At 40.1% G+C, this 13,611-nt stretch overlaps 1 protein-coding gene across 1 annotated transcript in view; it reads right to left on the bottom strand.

Moving 5' to 3' along the window:
* Positions 1–13,611, bottom strand: part of UTRN (utrophin) — a 359,477-nt gene that overhangs the window by 221,183 nt on the left and 124,683 nt on the right. Inside the window, exons 49-51 of the mRNA XM_059833258.1 lie at positions 9,793–9,998; positions 8,186–8,340; positions 2,753–2,942 (exon numbers count right to left, since the gene is read on the bottom strand). Coding sequence (XP_059689241.1) covers positions 2,753–2,942; positions 8,186–8,340; positions 9,793–9,998 — 551 coding nt within the window. The remainder of the gene's footprint in view (positions 1–2,752; positions 2,943–8,185; positions 8,341–9,792; positions 9,999–13,611) is intronic.

Raw genomic sequence — 13,611 nt, 5'->3', positions numbered from 1 at the left:
TGTTGCAATGGAAAGCAAAACAAGGCTTCAACAGTGCCCAGATCACCAATTCCACTGTAGAGTGGCTTGAGCTGCAGCCAGACAAGTTAGTCCCAAAATGTAATGGAAGATAGTCCTCCCACACGCACACACAGATGCCAGTTTAACAGATGATCCTATTTTAAAAATACGTGACATATAACAACAACAAAAAAACATCATGTTTTGTTTATGTTCAGGACATCTCACCTAAAATTCATCACACCTTAAACTCAGAGTGAAGTATTATTCAAGGCCCAGGCCTTGGGGACAGAGGCATCTTCACACAGAGCGGAAGAAATCACAAGCCCTGTATTATTCTTACAGCCATTTAGAAGAAATACTTCTTCACATATTCAACAAAGCACAGACAGAAGAACATTGTTATTTTATGCCACTCAACAGGGGAAGAACAGGAAATTATCTTTGTTTAATCAGGTATTAAGCTTAAGAACTTGCAAGGGAAGTGGGCTTGATTTTTTTTTTTTTAAGGTACAGCAAGATGTTAGAGCTTCATTCCGTTTTCAAAAGTTCATTTCAACAAATATTTGAAAACACAAAGGTTGATTTTGGAGTGTTTGCCAGTGTCATGATATGACAGACTTGGGGTGTTCAAGGAACGTGTGGACATGGCATTGTGGGACATGGTGGTGTTGGGTTGATGGTTGGACTTGATGATCTTACAGGTCTTTTCCAACCGTAGTGATTCTGTGAATGTCTTCGGTTATATTTAAAATGAGATTGAAAGATGGTAGGGGAAAAAGTTCATTTCGGAAGCCATTACACTATGACAGTCTTTGACATGCTCTGCTTAACTTCCTGTGGGAGTTGAAAAAAGCTCACAATATTATTTAAAGTCATGGGTAAGTTAAGTGATTATGCTTCATGTGCACAGTGTGTAAAAGCATAGAGTCACAGAAAAAGATGGGAGAGTATCAGGTAATGGGATGCTGAACAAGGGGAGGCCTTGCCAAGCATCTACATTCACTTTAACGGTTACAAGCCAGGAGAATGGGCATGGTCAAGTGCTGCTTATAGACCTTCCCCACACAGCAGGCAGTATTGCCCAGCAGTTCTCCCCTCACATAGCACAACTCTGGCAATTTTAACCAGACTGCAGCACAATGAAGGAGGGCAAACAATCTCCCATGACCAAGATGCTTCACAGCTGCATAGAGCCAACAAACAAATTGTGAAACAACAGCTTTATCTTGGTGGGACTGACTACACAGAATAGAAGGTAATGCAGAAACAAGTCTATTTACACACAGCGCTGCCTCATGTTGTTAGCTTCCTGTAGCCCCATTGTAGCTCTTACACCTCCACTACACTAGTTGTTTGGGGTTTTTTGCCAATAGAAAGTATAACATTAACTTGTAGGTGTTGCCATTACAGACTAGTCTCAGCATTTCGCAAAGATCCACATCTCTACAGATGAGTTACCTGACTGACCAGAATCATATAAACATTGGTGAGTGACATGTCATCTTCAACAGACACAAGCTTCCACAATATATTGTTCTCTTCCTTATGTGAGTGAGCAGCTTGCTATCAGAAACGAAACAAGACAGTTTAAAGTATAAATTCAATGTAGGTATGTTCAGATTAACAGCACTACTGAAAGCAGCACTTTTTTTTTCCATTACAAGCTGTTCAAAACCCATGAACTTAGACCACAGATGACATTATTCCAAACCCAGAGAGCAGGATTTAATAACTGATCTAGCCACCCTGTTCTGTGCATATCAAAACAACTGTGCGAAATGAGGCAATTAATTGAAGGAAAAAATGTATTAAAACATTCAAGAGAAAGATGACACATGAACAGCGTTCACATCAGGTAAAAAGGACAAAGGAAATTCATATGTCATAGAAACACAAAATCCTTTTAGCCAGTGATGTTCAACCTTTTGCTGCCACAGGCCCAAAGATACTAATTTTTAAAAGAGCTGTCAGGTCTCCACACCCCTTCCTCCAGTTTTCTCTCAACATGCCGTACCCTTAACGCAGGCTGAACCCAGCTCCTCTCTCTCCCTCCTACCTCCTCAAAGCAGATGTATGGGACATGCAAAGGTAGATGATGTGGTAGTCAGCTAGTCTGTGCTTCTCAGACAGGGAGAAGGGATCTCCCTTCTAGATTTTAGACAAGCTAGGGTGTCCATATATTAAAAAGGACTGTATGTGGTGTCAGTTAGTCTCCTCAGTTATTTCTCAGGTTTCCAGTCCGTGGTCTGTACAGGAAGAAAGGCCAGCTGAGGAGCTGCTGGGCAGCAGGAGAAGGAGAAGAGGTAATCCAAGCACGACAACCTCTTGGATTGCTGGAAAAGCAGGAGCAAGGCGGCAGGCAGGGATAGGAGACAGTGCAGCTCAGGAGGACTTTACTTGGATGGAAGTATATTATATTGTTTGACTGGACAATCACACAACATGACTTGGTTTAATCAAGTATACACTTCCTCAATACAGTCACCCTCCAAGGTTTAATACACTTCCTCAATACAGTCACCCTCCAAGGACATTTACGAGGCCTCAGTGCCACAGATGTCCACAAAATATGCACTTCAAACCTTAGGAAGAAAAATCTGCTTCCTTCACACACCTGACTTCTAAAATACTGGTTTTTAAACACCTTCCAATAGGCTGCAGGTTTCCCCACTCTAGCAGATAGCTTTCCTTTATAACATTTGCCATTGAGAAAAAGCATGAATAACAGCAATATTATGTAGTTTCTCACCTGCATCTGCTTTCTGAGTTCCCTTATGCAGGCACTGTCCTGAGCAGTGTTCTCACGCTGGGATGCATCGGCTAGAACATTAACTGTCGTCTCTGCCTCTTGAAGCCACTTGAGGAAGCTCTCCAGATCCTTGTGTGAGGTCTGTACTGTCTTCAGCTCTGTCTCTAAGAAATTCTGTCTATCAACAGCTCTGAAAACAAGAGAAGTGTCAGATTATTCCCCTATAACATACAGCATTACATACATCATAATGAAACTACTAAAAGGAAATCCGAAAGTTATCTCTGTAAAGAAACTACATCTGTCACAGCTTGTTTCATCATTATTTATATCACTGTTTCTCTGGTTATTATATCTACAGCTACCCACAGATGTTCTGAACTGCTTATATATGTCACAGCCCTTTTTAAAAAGGCACGTGGAAGAAACTAAGTTATTAATTAAAAACCTAGCTTTTTCTTTTTGAGTATTACCATCACGGACTTATGCTACCCCAAATAGTAGAAGTGTTATTCCCATGTGTGAAAAGTGTGAATGCTTTTCCTCATCAACAAAAAATCATACAGAGTAGAAGCACTGAGGGTTGTGGGGGATTTTTTCTTCCTCTTTTACAGCGAGCAGAAACATTTCCCTAAATTTGTAAGAGTTGAAGTACTGAGGGATGAAAAGTCAAATACCTGGTGCTCTCTGCTAAAAGACAAGACTTCTGACACTATCACTCAAACAGAATAATACACTGCCATCATAACAGTCAAGCCATGCTCAACATGCTTAAATCTAAAGAAAGACTGGCAGAATATAGTACAAATTTTCAATCAATCCAAAAGATCTTTGGTTGGTACAAACACAAGTTTTTGTTTGTAAGAGGATTTTTTAAGATGTAAGGAACTAATTTAAAACCTTTGGATCATATTGTTGGTAAGCAGCTTCAAAAGATTTCCTAGAAAAAAGATCAAATGGTACTTCTGCATAACAGAACTGTTTCCTTGTCATTGAAATGAAACTCAGATGGGAAACTGTTATAGTCAGCAATTTTAAAAGCTCTGATTAACAACGTTAATTAAAGCATGACAAGCTAAATTTCATCCATTTGAGGCTGCTATTCTGCAGTCTACCTCTTCCCAAAATCAGGAAGAAAGAAACAAACAAGCTGTCCCACACCAGCACACTGTACAGAAATCCCTAACAGGGCTACTATCTAGAATGCTCCTGCTAAATAAGTAGGAATTTCAATTTTATTTTCACATCAAGCATTAACCATATTGTAAGATTCCAGGGGTAAAGTGATATTTAATTTCAAGTAAGACAAGGCCAAAACCCTCAGCATTTTATATTTTCAAATTAATTGAACACATTTCTCCAAACAGGACCATCAAACTTACAGGTCTTTTGCCTCCTCCTATTCTGCTTAGGCTTTCTTTCCTCTTTGCCATGCTGTGACAAGAGTACTGCTAAGCAGTATTAGGGAATCGCTGTATTTAGAATCACAAATTCCAAAAGTAGTTAAAACATTCTTTTTAGAAAAGAAGCTGCAGGTGTTCAGTATCATTCCAGATGATGTTTCAAAGCAGGTATTCCGGTTTACTAGCACATCAGAAAAGACAGATGCAAGGAAAAGCTGTTTTCCTTCAAGGGCAGTAAGAAAATCACACGCAATCCCAATTCTGCCAGGCTTACATTCCCAAGTATTAGCATAACCAACTGAATTTTCGAGAGACTACTTGCTAAAAGATAGTGTTGCAACCCCCACTTTAGGAGCTTAGGTCTTATGTCACTTGCTAACAATTGCTTTATCCAAAATAAGACTATGTGAATAATTCCTGACTTCATGCTTGCCCAAGTTTTGGCTACTGGTAAATGACTAACAGAGCAAGCAGCCTTCATTCTTGCTTCTCACTTGAAGCTCTGGAATGCTTCACCCACTCTTGAGAAAAAAAATAAATAGCGTGCTAGGGATTACAAATGGTTTGATAGATATTACCTAGAAAAGATAACAAGCACAAGCTCAAAAATTAGAGCATACCAAGGAACTGTGAGAAAAATGTCAAGTAAAAGCAGCTATGAGCTCTGACTTCAAAACCCTCTGCAGGGATTTTCTTCCCTAGCAGGGGGTTAAGGCCAAAGGTGGAAGAACAGGAGTGACAACAGAAAGAACAGGTAATAAAGGTGACCTTCAAAGAAAAAGAAAAGCCCCAAAGGATGAAACACTGTAAGCGACCCAGATCTCTAAGCCTAAGTACTGATGTACTAGATGGGAATTGAGACAACCTGAACTTTGCAGCTAGTAACATTCATTGAAGAATGTAATCTTCAGCCTAAAGTTTTAATTTCTCAAACTTTCTGCTTGGTTTAGATTAAAGGGAAGAATGAAATCCTATTATAGTCCCACTGTTGTCGTGATATTTGAATTAAAGCTGAAAATCGTTCCTTTCACTAAATATGTACTCCAGCAGCATAAATTAACAGATTTACAACTAATGTTCTAAGATTACATGGGTGCTTTTAAAGAGGACCTGTATAGCAGTAGCGAGCAACACTTTTACAGAACAGACAAATACTTTCATTTCCTTCCAGTAAAGGCCACAAATGTAAAACAGGAAATGATAGAGAATTCCGTACTGCAGATTAACAACTACCCCATGCTATAAAAAGATGACTCAGATTTTCAAAGAATTCTAATACAATTAGAACAGCCTCAAAAGACAGAGGGTACTTCCATGATGTGAGAATTAAGTGTAAGGAGAACGTGGAGAATCCTTTACATTTACAAATGTAGCTAACTTCACATAACACAGTGACAGTGGAGAAGGTCCAAGCAGATTCTGGCAGTAAAGACACGACCAAGAAAAAGAAAATTGTAACTCTACTATTTAAGTTTTCATGGCACTGTTTCAGGTTTCTGTCCCACCCAATTATTTTTTCAGATTTAAACTAAAAGTCTACAATGCATACAAGTGTGTGATCAAAATAAAGTCAGAAAATAACATCTGAGTGAGACAGTACAGACAGCAACTATAATCCATTACCGAGGCAGCAAAAACACACAGAATGACTGCAGTTTCACCCTAAAGTATAAAAATAGAACATAAATAGCCACTGGGCAGAGTATCCAATTTACACAACGTCAAGCTGGGGAGCTTCAATCTCTTAATGCCAACAGTTTTAAAATAAGCTCCTTCAACTTTACATGCCATGGCTACAGTCTTCCTGGTAGTGTTCTTGTGCTATTCAGGACTGTGATTCTCCCAGGTGATGTTACTAAGGTCCCCTTCCACAACCTCCAAGCATGGGAACAAACTGGTATTTTAAAGCATTATGCTATAAATACAGATCTGTGCTTATAGAAGCCACAGGGCCACACGTGCTCCATGTACAACCCCTGCATGTCCCAAAATCTGCCACATGAAGTAAGTCTTGTCACTCAAGGTTCACTGGTATTTCTATTTATTGCATTTAAAGCAAGTATAAAAACCTTTATTCCCTTTAAAAGGTGCTTTCACTGCACATTCTGCCCTTTTAATTCTACTCTGCTGCTCCATGAGGTTACGTTGAACAGCTCCATGCTCTGGCTACCCATCAGTTCTCAGAGTTCTCCTTTACATTCTGTCCCTAGTTAAAAAACAAAGCAGATAGTCATCTTCCCAAGACTGCAGACTGCAAAACAGTGGCCCCAGTGATAACTGAGGAGGTTCAGTTATACACAACAGAATGCAATTGCTTATTATTCCAGACTTAAGCAGATTCAAAAATAATTAGAGGCTTCCAAGCAGGAGCTATTCTTTCTGGTCACCTGCTCTGAACGGTGGGCAGTTTTATGCCAGTTCTAGCCAAAACACTGCAAAGTTCAAATGTGAATGAGACTACTACTGAGCTGTAGTCTACCGTTACTGCTAATCCAACAAGGAGCTGTTTTCCCTCACCCTCTAATTGCATCTTCATCCCCAGGTGTCATCATGACATTCAGATGAAGTTAATGGCATTTTTGGAAAAATCATTAGTTTACTTTGAGGAAAGAAAGGACGATCTGATGGTGAAAATGCTGCAATCCCTAATCTTAATTCAAATGAATGGTCAGGAAAGGCCATTTCAGGAGACGACCTCATCACTATGACCTAGTTCAGAAAAAGTAAAAGTAAAAAGCCAAGGAAGTTTTGTCATATGCCAGCCTTTCCCACAGTCTACTGGAAGTTTTCTGAAGAACCATGATAAGAAGTTGTCCGCATGACATAGAATAATTATGAACTGTTTTACTCACTTGACAAATCCTATCTTATGTCTCAAAACATTTAGAGATTAACAAATTTTTATTCTCTCTCAAATGATCACATGGAATGAGCCATACAAAGTTTTGCTATTTTGTACCTCACCTCTCAATGGATATAACCAGGAAACCAGCTGCCACATCAAAACCACAAAATGACAGAAGTACCATTTTCCTCCAAAGAAGGATAAGACATTCTACTCTGTTTCCTTCCTTACCTACTTCTTGTCACTGTGAAGTTCTGCTCCTCTCACTCCCCAGGATGTAACATTAACTTCAGAGGCTTTATTACCTAGGATTTTTATTCCCTTAACTGACATCTCATTACAAAAGCAGTTGTCCCTTTTACATGCACATATATGCCTACAAACATACAGACTTTGGTTGTCATCTCCCCCACTCCCATACACACAGGATCAATTTTCTTTTCTGCCTCTCTAACCATGAAGCATATCGCCCCTTAAGCTGCACTCACTGAGTCAGACACTATTCTAAATGTTAATTGTCTATCAAGTACTGGAAAGAATTTCTGCAGAGATTAGATTACCCTGCAGGAAAAAAATATTATGCATAGGGAAATATCATATTTTCCTTAAGACATGTTTGCAAATATGTCTTAATAAAGGATGAATAGAAAGAAGTAAGTTTCAAGTAAGTCTCGATTCCTATAGCTCAAGTATTTTTTAGATGGGACTGCTAGAAACATCCCACTCAGGAACCCAAAGTGCAGACCCATTCAGGGAAAGTTTCCATTAGTTGAAAGGCCATAACAAACTAATGCATTGGAAGACCAAGCTGAATACTTACAGCCTTTGAAAAGAAAGCACAGCAACAAACTACAAAACTTGAGCATACCAGCATCAAGGAACAGAAGAGGAACTGTTCAAAGACACTTAGAGAACAATAGCCACAGGCAAACCTCAGACCAAACATGAGAAGTACTTTTTTTCTTCCTTAAAAAAACCACCACATAAATGGGAAGTCATACAGAAGCCTTCCATAGTGAATTGTGAATTCCCATCATCAAAACTCAAAACAGCTTCACTGACTAGTTCTCCACAGTAGCCCTCAATGCTGCAGTAAAGCAGAAAAGAGACTGCAATACACATGTATACATAGAGTACAAGTTTAAGACACAAACTGCTACATATAGAGTGAAACTTTGTAATTACCTTTGGTTCAGATTAACCCAACAAGTGTTCATTTGGTCAGTGGTTTCCTTCACCCTCCTTGTGTCATCATCACGATACTCTCGAAGAAGTTTATTAGAAAGATCATTGAATGCAGCTACTGTGATGTCACCTCTATGCAAATCCTGTACTAACAGCTAAAAAGCAATTTCAGAATGAGAAAGTAAAATAAAAATCAGACTATTTTTCATATTATGCATTTTATTATAACCGCCTCCCTTTTTGCCTTTTTTTAAGAAAAAGTACACATTTTTCATCTAGAAGAAAAATCTTAAAAAGACTCTACAGATACTAAATGTCCCAACAATGAATGAATCAAAACACAAATAGGTGAGGAAAAGTTATATTTACCAGAACCACCAAAGGCTAGAAAAATCCTCTTCTGTGTTTTACTGGCAACAGAAGTAAAAACACTTCCATGTTTTTAGTAGCATGAATAAATTTAAATTATGATAATAGTGACATAAGCAGTAGCTAAAAGTGGCATAAATGAAGTGCACAGCATGAGAATTTGTTTTCATTGTTTTGTAGCCTTTTTTTGTTTTTAAATAAAGAAAATACATTAGATGTGTTTGCTTATTGTGGCCCGATATTCATAAGGTGCCTTGACTTTACAGAATTGTGAACTCAAGATTATTTCTGAGTTAAGATATTTGCATATATATGTCCAGCTGTATCTTACAGTCTCTGTACTACATGTTGGGGCACAGGCCTACTTTCACTTACGAAAGCAAAGCAGACGTAATAGTCCATTTCCAATCCCCTGCTCATGTAGAGAAAGACGATGAAAAGCACACAATTTTACTGTTTACTGGAATAGCCGTGGACCAGTGATGAATTCTCACAATCATACTCCCTGCTTCTTTCCATACCCAGCTGCACCCCTACATTGTCCCTTCATGAATACATGTGTATATATATACACACACACACACTTTTTTAAACTCTGAATAGCCCTGATCTAAGTACTGCACTAACAAGAGCCCCTCCTTGCTGATTTGTCTCTTTATTTCTCATCCTGTGCCACCTACAGCCTGCCCTTTTTCTGACAGCCACCAGGACAAAGCACATCAGACTTATTGATTTACCACAGCAGGTTTGCTGTGATATGAAAAGCAGTGAAGATTGCAGGGGATTGGAAAAATAAAAAAAAGTGTTGAATATGCCCAGCACCCATCAGAAGTGAAATTCAGGATAGTTTTAAAATAACTTGGTCCATTCCTAGCTTTACTAAACTACTGTTAATAAGTTTCTATCAAGTAACACATGCTAAATTCTGTGGCTGTATGATTAAACTTCTATTGGTCTGACGTTCAAGCTTTTTGCATGATATCATTTATTTGATGCTACACTATACTCATTTCAACTAGACTTACAAAAAGATGCACATGCACACATGCCACCTGTTTCCCTCCCAGAAAGCAATTCTCAGGATGTCCAATATATAAAAAAATAGAAACCATTTAGAATATATCATGCCCAGAAAGACTGGTCCTACAACTAAACTGTATATTCACACATCAATTAAATCCAGTAGCATTACATAGACCAAGGAGTCCGGTAGGGGAAAAAAGTGTAGATGATCTTACTTTGTTGTCTGAAATCTGTTTGGCAAGCATCTCTTTTGGGGCCTGCAGGAGCATACGCAGACGGATCTCACACTGCTCCATGAGGTGCTCCATTTCTTGCCTCTGCTCATCCCACTGCATGCTGTCTGTCAGCATGTACTTCAGCTGCTGCTGCCGTACCTCCACACCATGCTGGGTATTGTCCCACTGGTTCTTCACCTTCTCCACTGTGGAGGACAATACAGAATGTGAAAAACCTGAGGCAAACAAACAAGTAGCCATAACTACCACTTAATTCTCAGGACAAGAGGCAATAATATAATTAACTCTCAAACACAGTAGTTTTCATATTCAGTATTTTAGCTCCCCATGTAGTTTACACATTCACAGAAGCAAATGAAAAATGCAGGTGTTTGGCTACCTCTTGTTTAAGTGGGTCAGCATATAGGAAACAACCATTATTTCTAGAATATTTCAAAGGCATTATTTTACTTTTTAAGTACACACATGTGTGAGGCAAACCTGCAGCAGCTGCACTGCAGAGATATGCCAGCAGCAGGGCTGCTAGGAGCACAGTTTTAGGGTGATGGCTGTACCAGCAAGTCATCTTTGTGCATCTGCAACTTAAACCAGTACAAGTAAACAAACAAATAAATAAATAGTGTTTAGATCTGCATAGCTTATACAAAGTGAACTAAGCTTTCCAGACAACGGTGAGTTGAAGGCATTCTAATGGCACCTGTACCACAATTTTGGCCAAGGTAGAAACACTCCAGTGCCTACTTTGGCACTTTCATTCCACGACAGGTTTCTACAGGTTTATGTAGATTACACAGCAGAACAGAGAAATATTGCTTACATCCCATTTCCTTCAAGTATCCTGTTCCTCTCTCAATAAACAGAGTTACATTAGACGATCGATAAACACGCTTTAACCTTTAATAAACAAAGGGTGAAAAAGACAACATGACAAGAGCCTAGAATAAAAAATAGCACATCAGGGAAAGCAGTAAGTCTGCCTTTGGAGAGAAATGAATAGTATCATACTTTTTCCTTAATACTTACAGACCATAAAAAAAAAGCCTATTACTTGAAAGTCTATAGAGGTGGAAACAAGTTTCCCTATTACCTGTCATGACAGTTATTAGGAACACATTCTATCACTAGAACTAAAGAGTGAAAGAGTTGTCATGGTTTAAGCCCAGCCGGACTAATCACCACACAGCTGCTCACTCACTCCCCTTCCTCAGCTGGACAGGAGAGAGAAAATATGAAGAAAAGGCTCATAGGTCGAGATAAGGACATAGGGAGATCACTCACCAACTACCATCATGGGCAAAATAGACTTGACTTGGGGAAATTAGTTTAATTTATTACTAATCAAAATCAGAGTAGGATAATGAGAAGTAAAACCAAATCTTAAAAAAAAGAACACCTTCCCCCACCCCTCCCTTCTTCCCGGGCTCAACTTCACTCCCGAACCTCTTCGCCCCCCAAGCGGCGCAGGGGGACGGGGAATGGGGGTTGCGGTCAGTTCATCACATGTTGTTTCTGCCGCTCCTTCCTCCTCACACTCTTCCCCTGCTCCAGCGTGGGGTCCCTCCCACAGGAGACAGTTCTCCACGAACTTCTCCAACGTGGGTTCTTCCCACGGGCTGCAGTTCTTCACGAACTGCTCCAGCATGGGTCCATTCCACGGGGTGCAGTCCTTCAGGAACAGACTGCTCCAGCGTGGGTCCCCCGCGGGATCGCAAGTCCTGCCAGCAAACCTGCTCCAGCGTGGGCTCCTCTCTCCACGGGTCCACAGGTCCTGCCAGGAGCCTGCTCCAGCATGGGCTTCCCACAGGATCACAGCCTCCTTCAGGCACCCACCTGCTCCAGTGTGGGGTCCTCCATGGGCTGCAGGTGGATATCTGCTCCACCGTGGACCTCCACGGGCTGCAGGTGGATATCTGCTCCACCGTGGACCTCCATGGGCTGCAGGGGGACAACCTGCTTCACCATGGTCTTCACCAGGGGCTGCAGGGGAATCTCTGCTCCGGCGCCTGGAGCCTCTCCTCCCCCTCCTTCTTCACTGACCTCGGTGTCTGCAGAGTTGTTTCTCTCACATATTCTCACTCCTCTCTTCTCCGGCTGCTGCTTCCCGGTTTTTCCTCCCTTCTTAAATATGTTATCGCAGAGGCACTACCACTGTTGCTGATTAGCTCAGCCTTAGCCAGTGGCAGATCTGTCTTGGAGTTGGTTGGCATTGGCTCTATCAGACATAGGAGAAGCTTCTAGCAGCTTCTCACAGAAGCCACCCCTGTAGCCCCCCCTGCTACCAAAGCGCTGCCACGCAAACCCAATACAAGAGTAAATGTAAAAAAGCAAACAAACCAAAAAAACTAAGCTGGATTTCTTGAGTATATCTGTACTCTGAGCAGCAACAGGTAGGCAGTATGTAACACATCCAACATATTTATCTTACCAGTAAGTATGCAATTTTATTAGAAAACTAACGCACTTGATACTCAGGTCACTTCAATCTTCCATGAAGTAAAAATGCCAGAGGTTGTGCTTAAGCTAAAACCACTTAAGTGAACATTAAAAATAATTTAAAAAATAATGTAAAGGGTAAACTTTTACAATTATACAAAGCCATTATGCTTGGGAAGATCTCTTAACTTTAATACATTCAACAATATTCTGTTTAGCTTCATAAAGGTCTCAAAGACTGTGGCAGCGAAGCCCACTTGTTAGAGTAACTGTATTGCTGGTGGACAAACCCAATAATCTGTGCAATACAGATTCATCAGTTTCAACCCACAGGCAACTTTTGGATTAATTTTCAGGCATGGTGTAGGTCATGCTGAATGAGAATAGGTCATGCTGAATGAGAACTTAGAGAGCTTCAGTAAGCCAACAGCAAATAATAATATGATTTTTTAATTAAAAAAAGGTGTTACTATATTGGATAAAGAGTATGTTCAAAGGAAACCAGCAGCTGCTGGGAAAGATCAGTGGTTTCACCGCAACAGCAAAAGCAAAAATAGCAGGAGTGAAAAAACGCTATATCCCTGTGTCCTCTCTAATGAGCTGCAGAGAAAAACCTCTTAAGTGTCTAGGCTCTCCCCACAAAGCTGGAAGGAAAAAATATCCCTGAAATGGATAGATATTTGATGTTTACATAGTAGTAGTATTATTATAGAAAAATATATCAAGAAATATTATTTCCCTATTAATGGCCAGGTTAACCTTACTCTCTGCACTGTTGACATATTTCCCCTCTCTAATATCCACCAAAACAGGACAGAAAAATAGCGAAATTCTTGGTAGCCTCAGCGTTCAGTGGGTTCAATAGATAGGTTCCTAGAAAACGTTGTCAGGGGCGCCAGCCTGGTATTAAAGGCAGAAAGATTGGAAAGAATTCCTGATGAAACTGTGCTTTTAATTCCCAATGTCCATGCAGTAATTAGGAGGGAAGTTCCAGAGAAGTAAGCTTTTCTCTGTTTCTGTGTTCCTAGCTATTTGAGTAATTAGGCTTCATGTAACAACATACAGAGGGCTCACAAGAGTTTGTAGGATATTGGTATATTCCCCTCAGTATTTAAACAACAAGGTGCATAAAGCACTCCTGAGCTTCACTTTTCTTCAAAGAGCAAACTTCTCTTTACAAATGTCAGTAGCCACAAAACCTTCAGGTTTTTCATGTTTCATGACAGGTAGCAAAATCTTCACACACATCTAGGTTATCTACTGGAAGCTTCACCCACAGCAGCATACACAGCTTCTCTGTTCCCACCTTGGATGGGCATGACTATAGGGGAACTCAAATTTTCAACATACAGTTCCTTTATTCCT

This window comes from Gavia stellata, chromosome 2 (assembly GCF_030936135.1).
Source record: "Gavia stellata isolate bGavSte3 chromosome 2, bGavSte3.hap2, whole genome shotgun sequence".
NCBI lineage: Eukaryota > Metazoa > Chordata > Aves > Gaviiformes > Gaviidae > Gavia > Gavia stellata.
The sequence above is the reverse complement of the archived record's forward strand: the minus strand, read 5'-3'. Positions and strand labels throughout refer to the sequence as shown.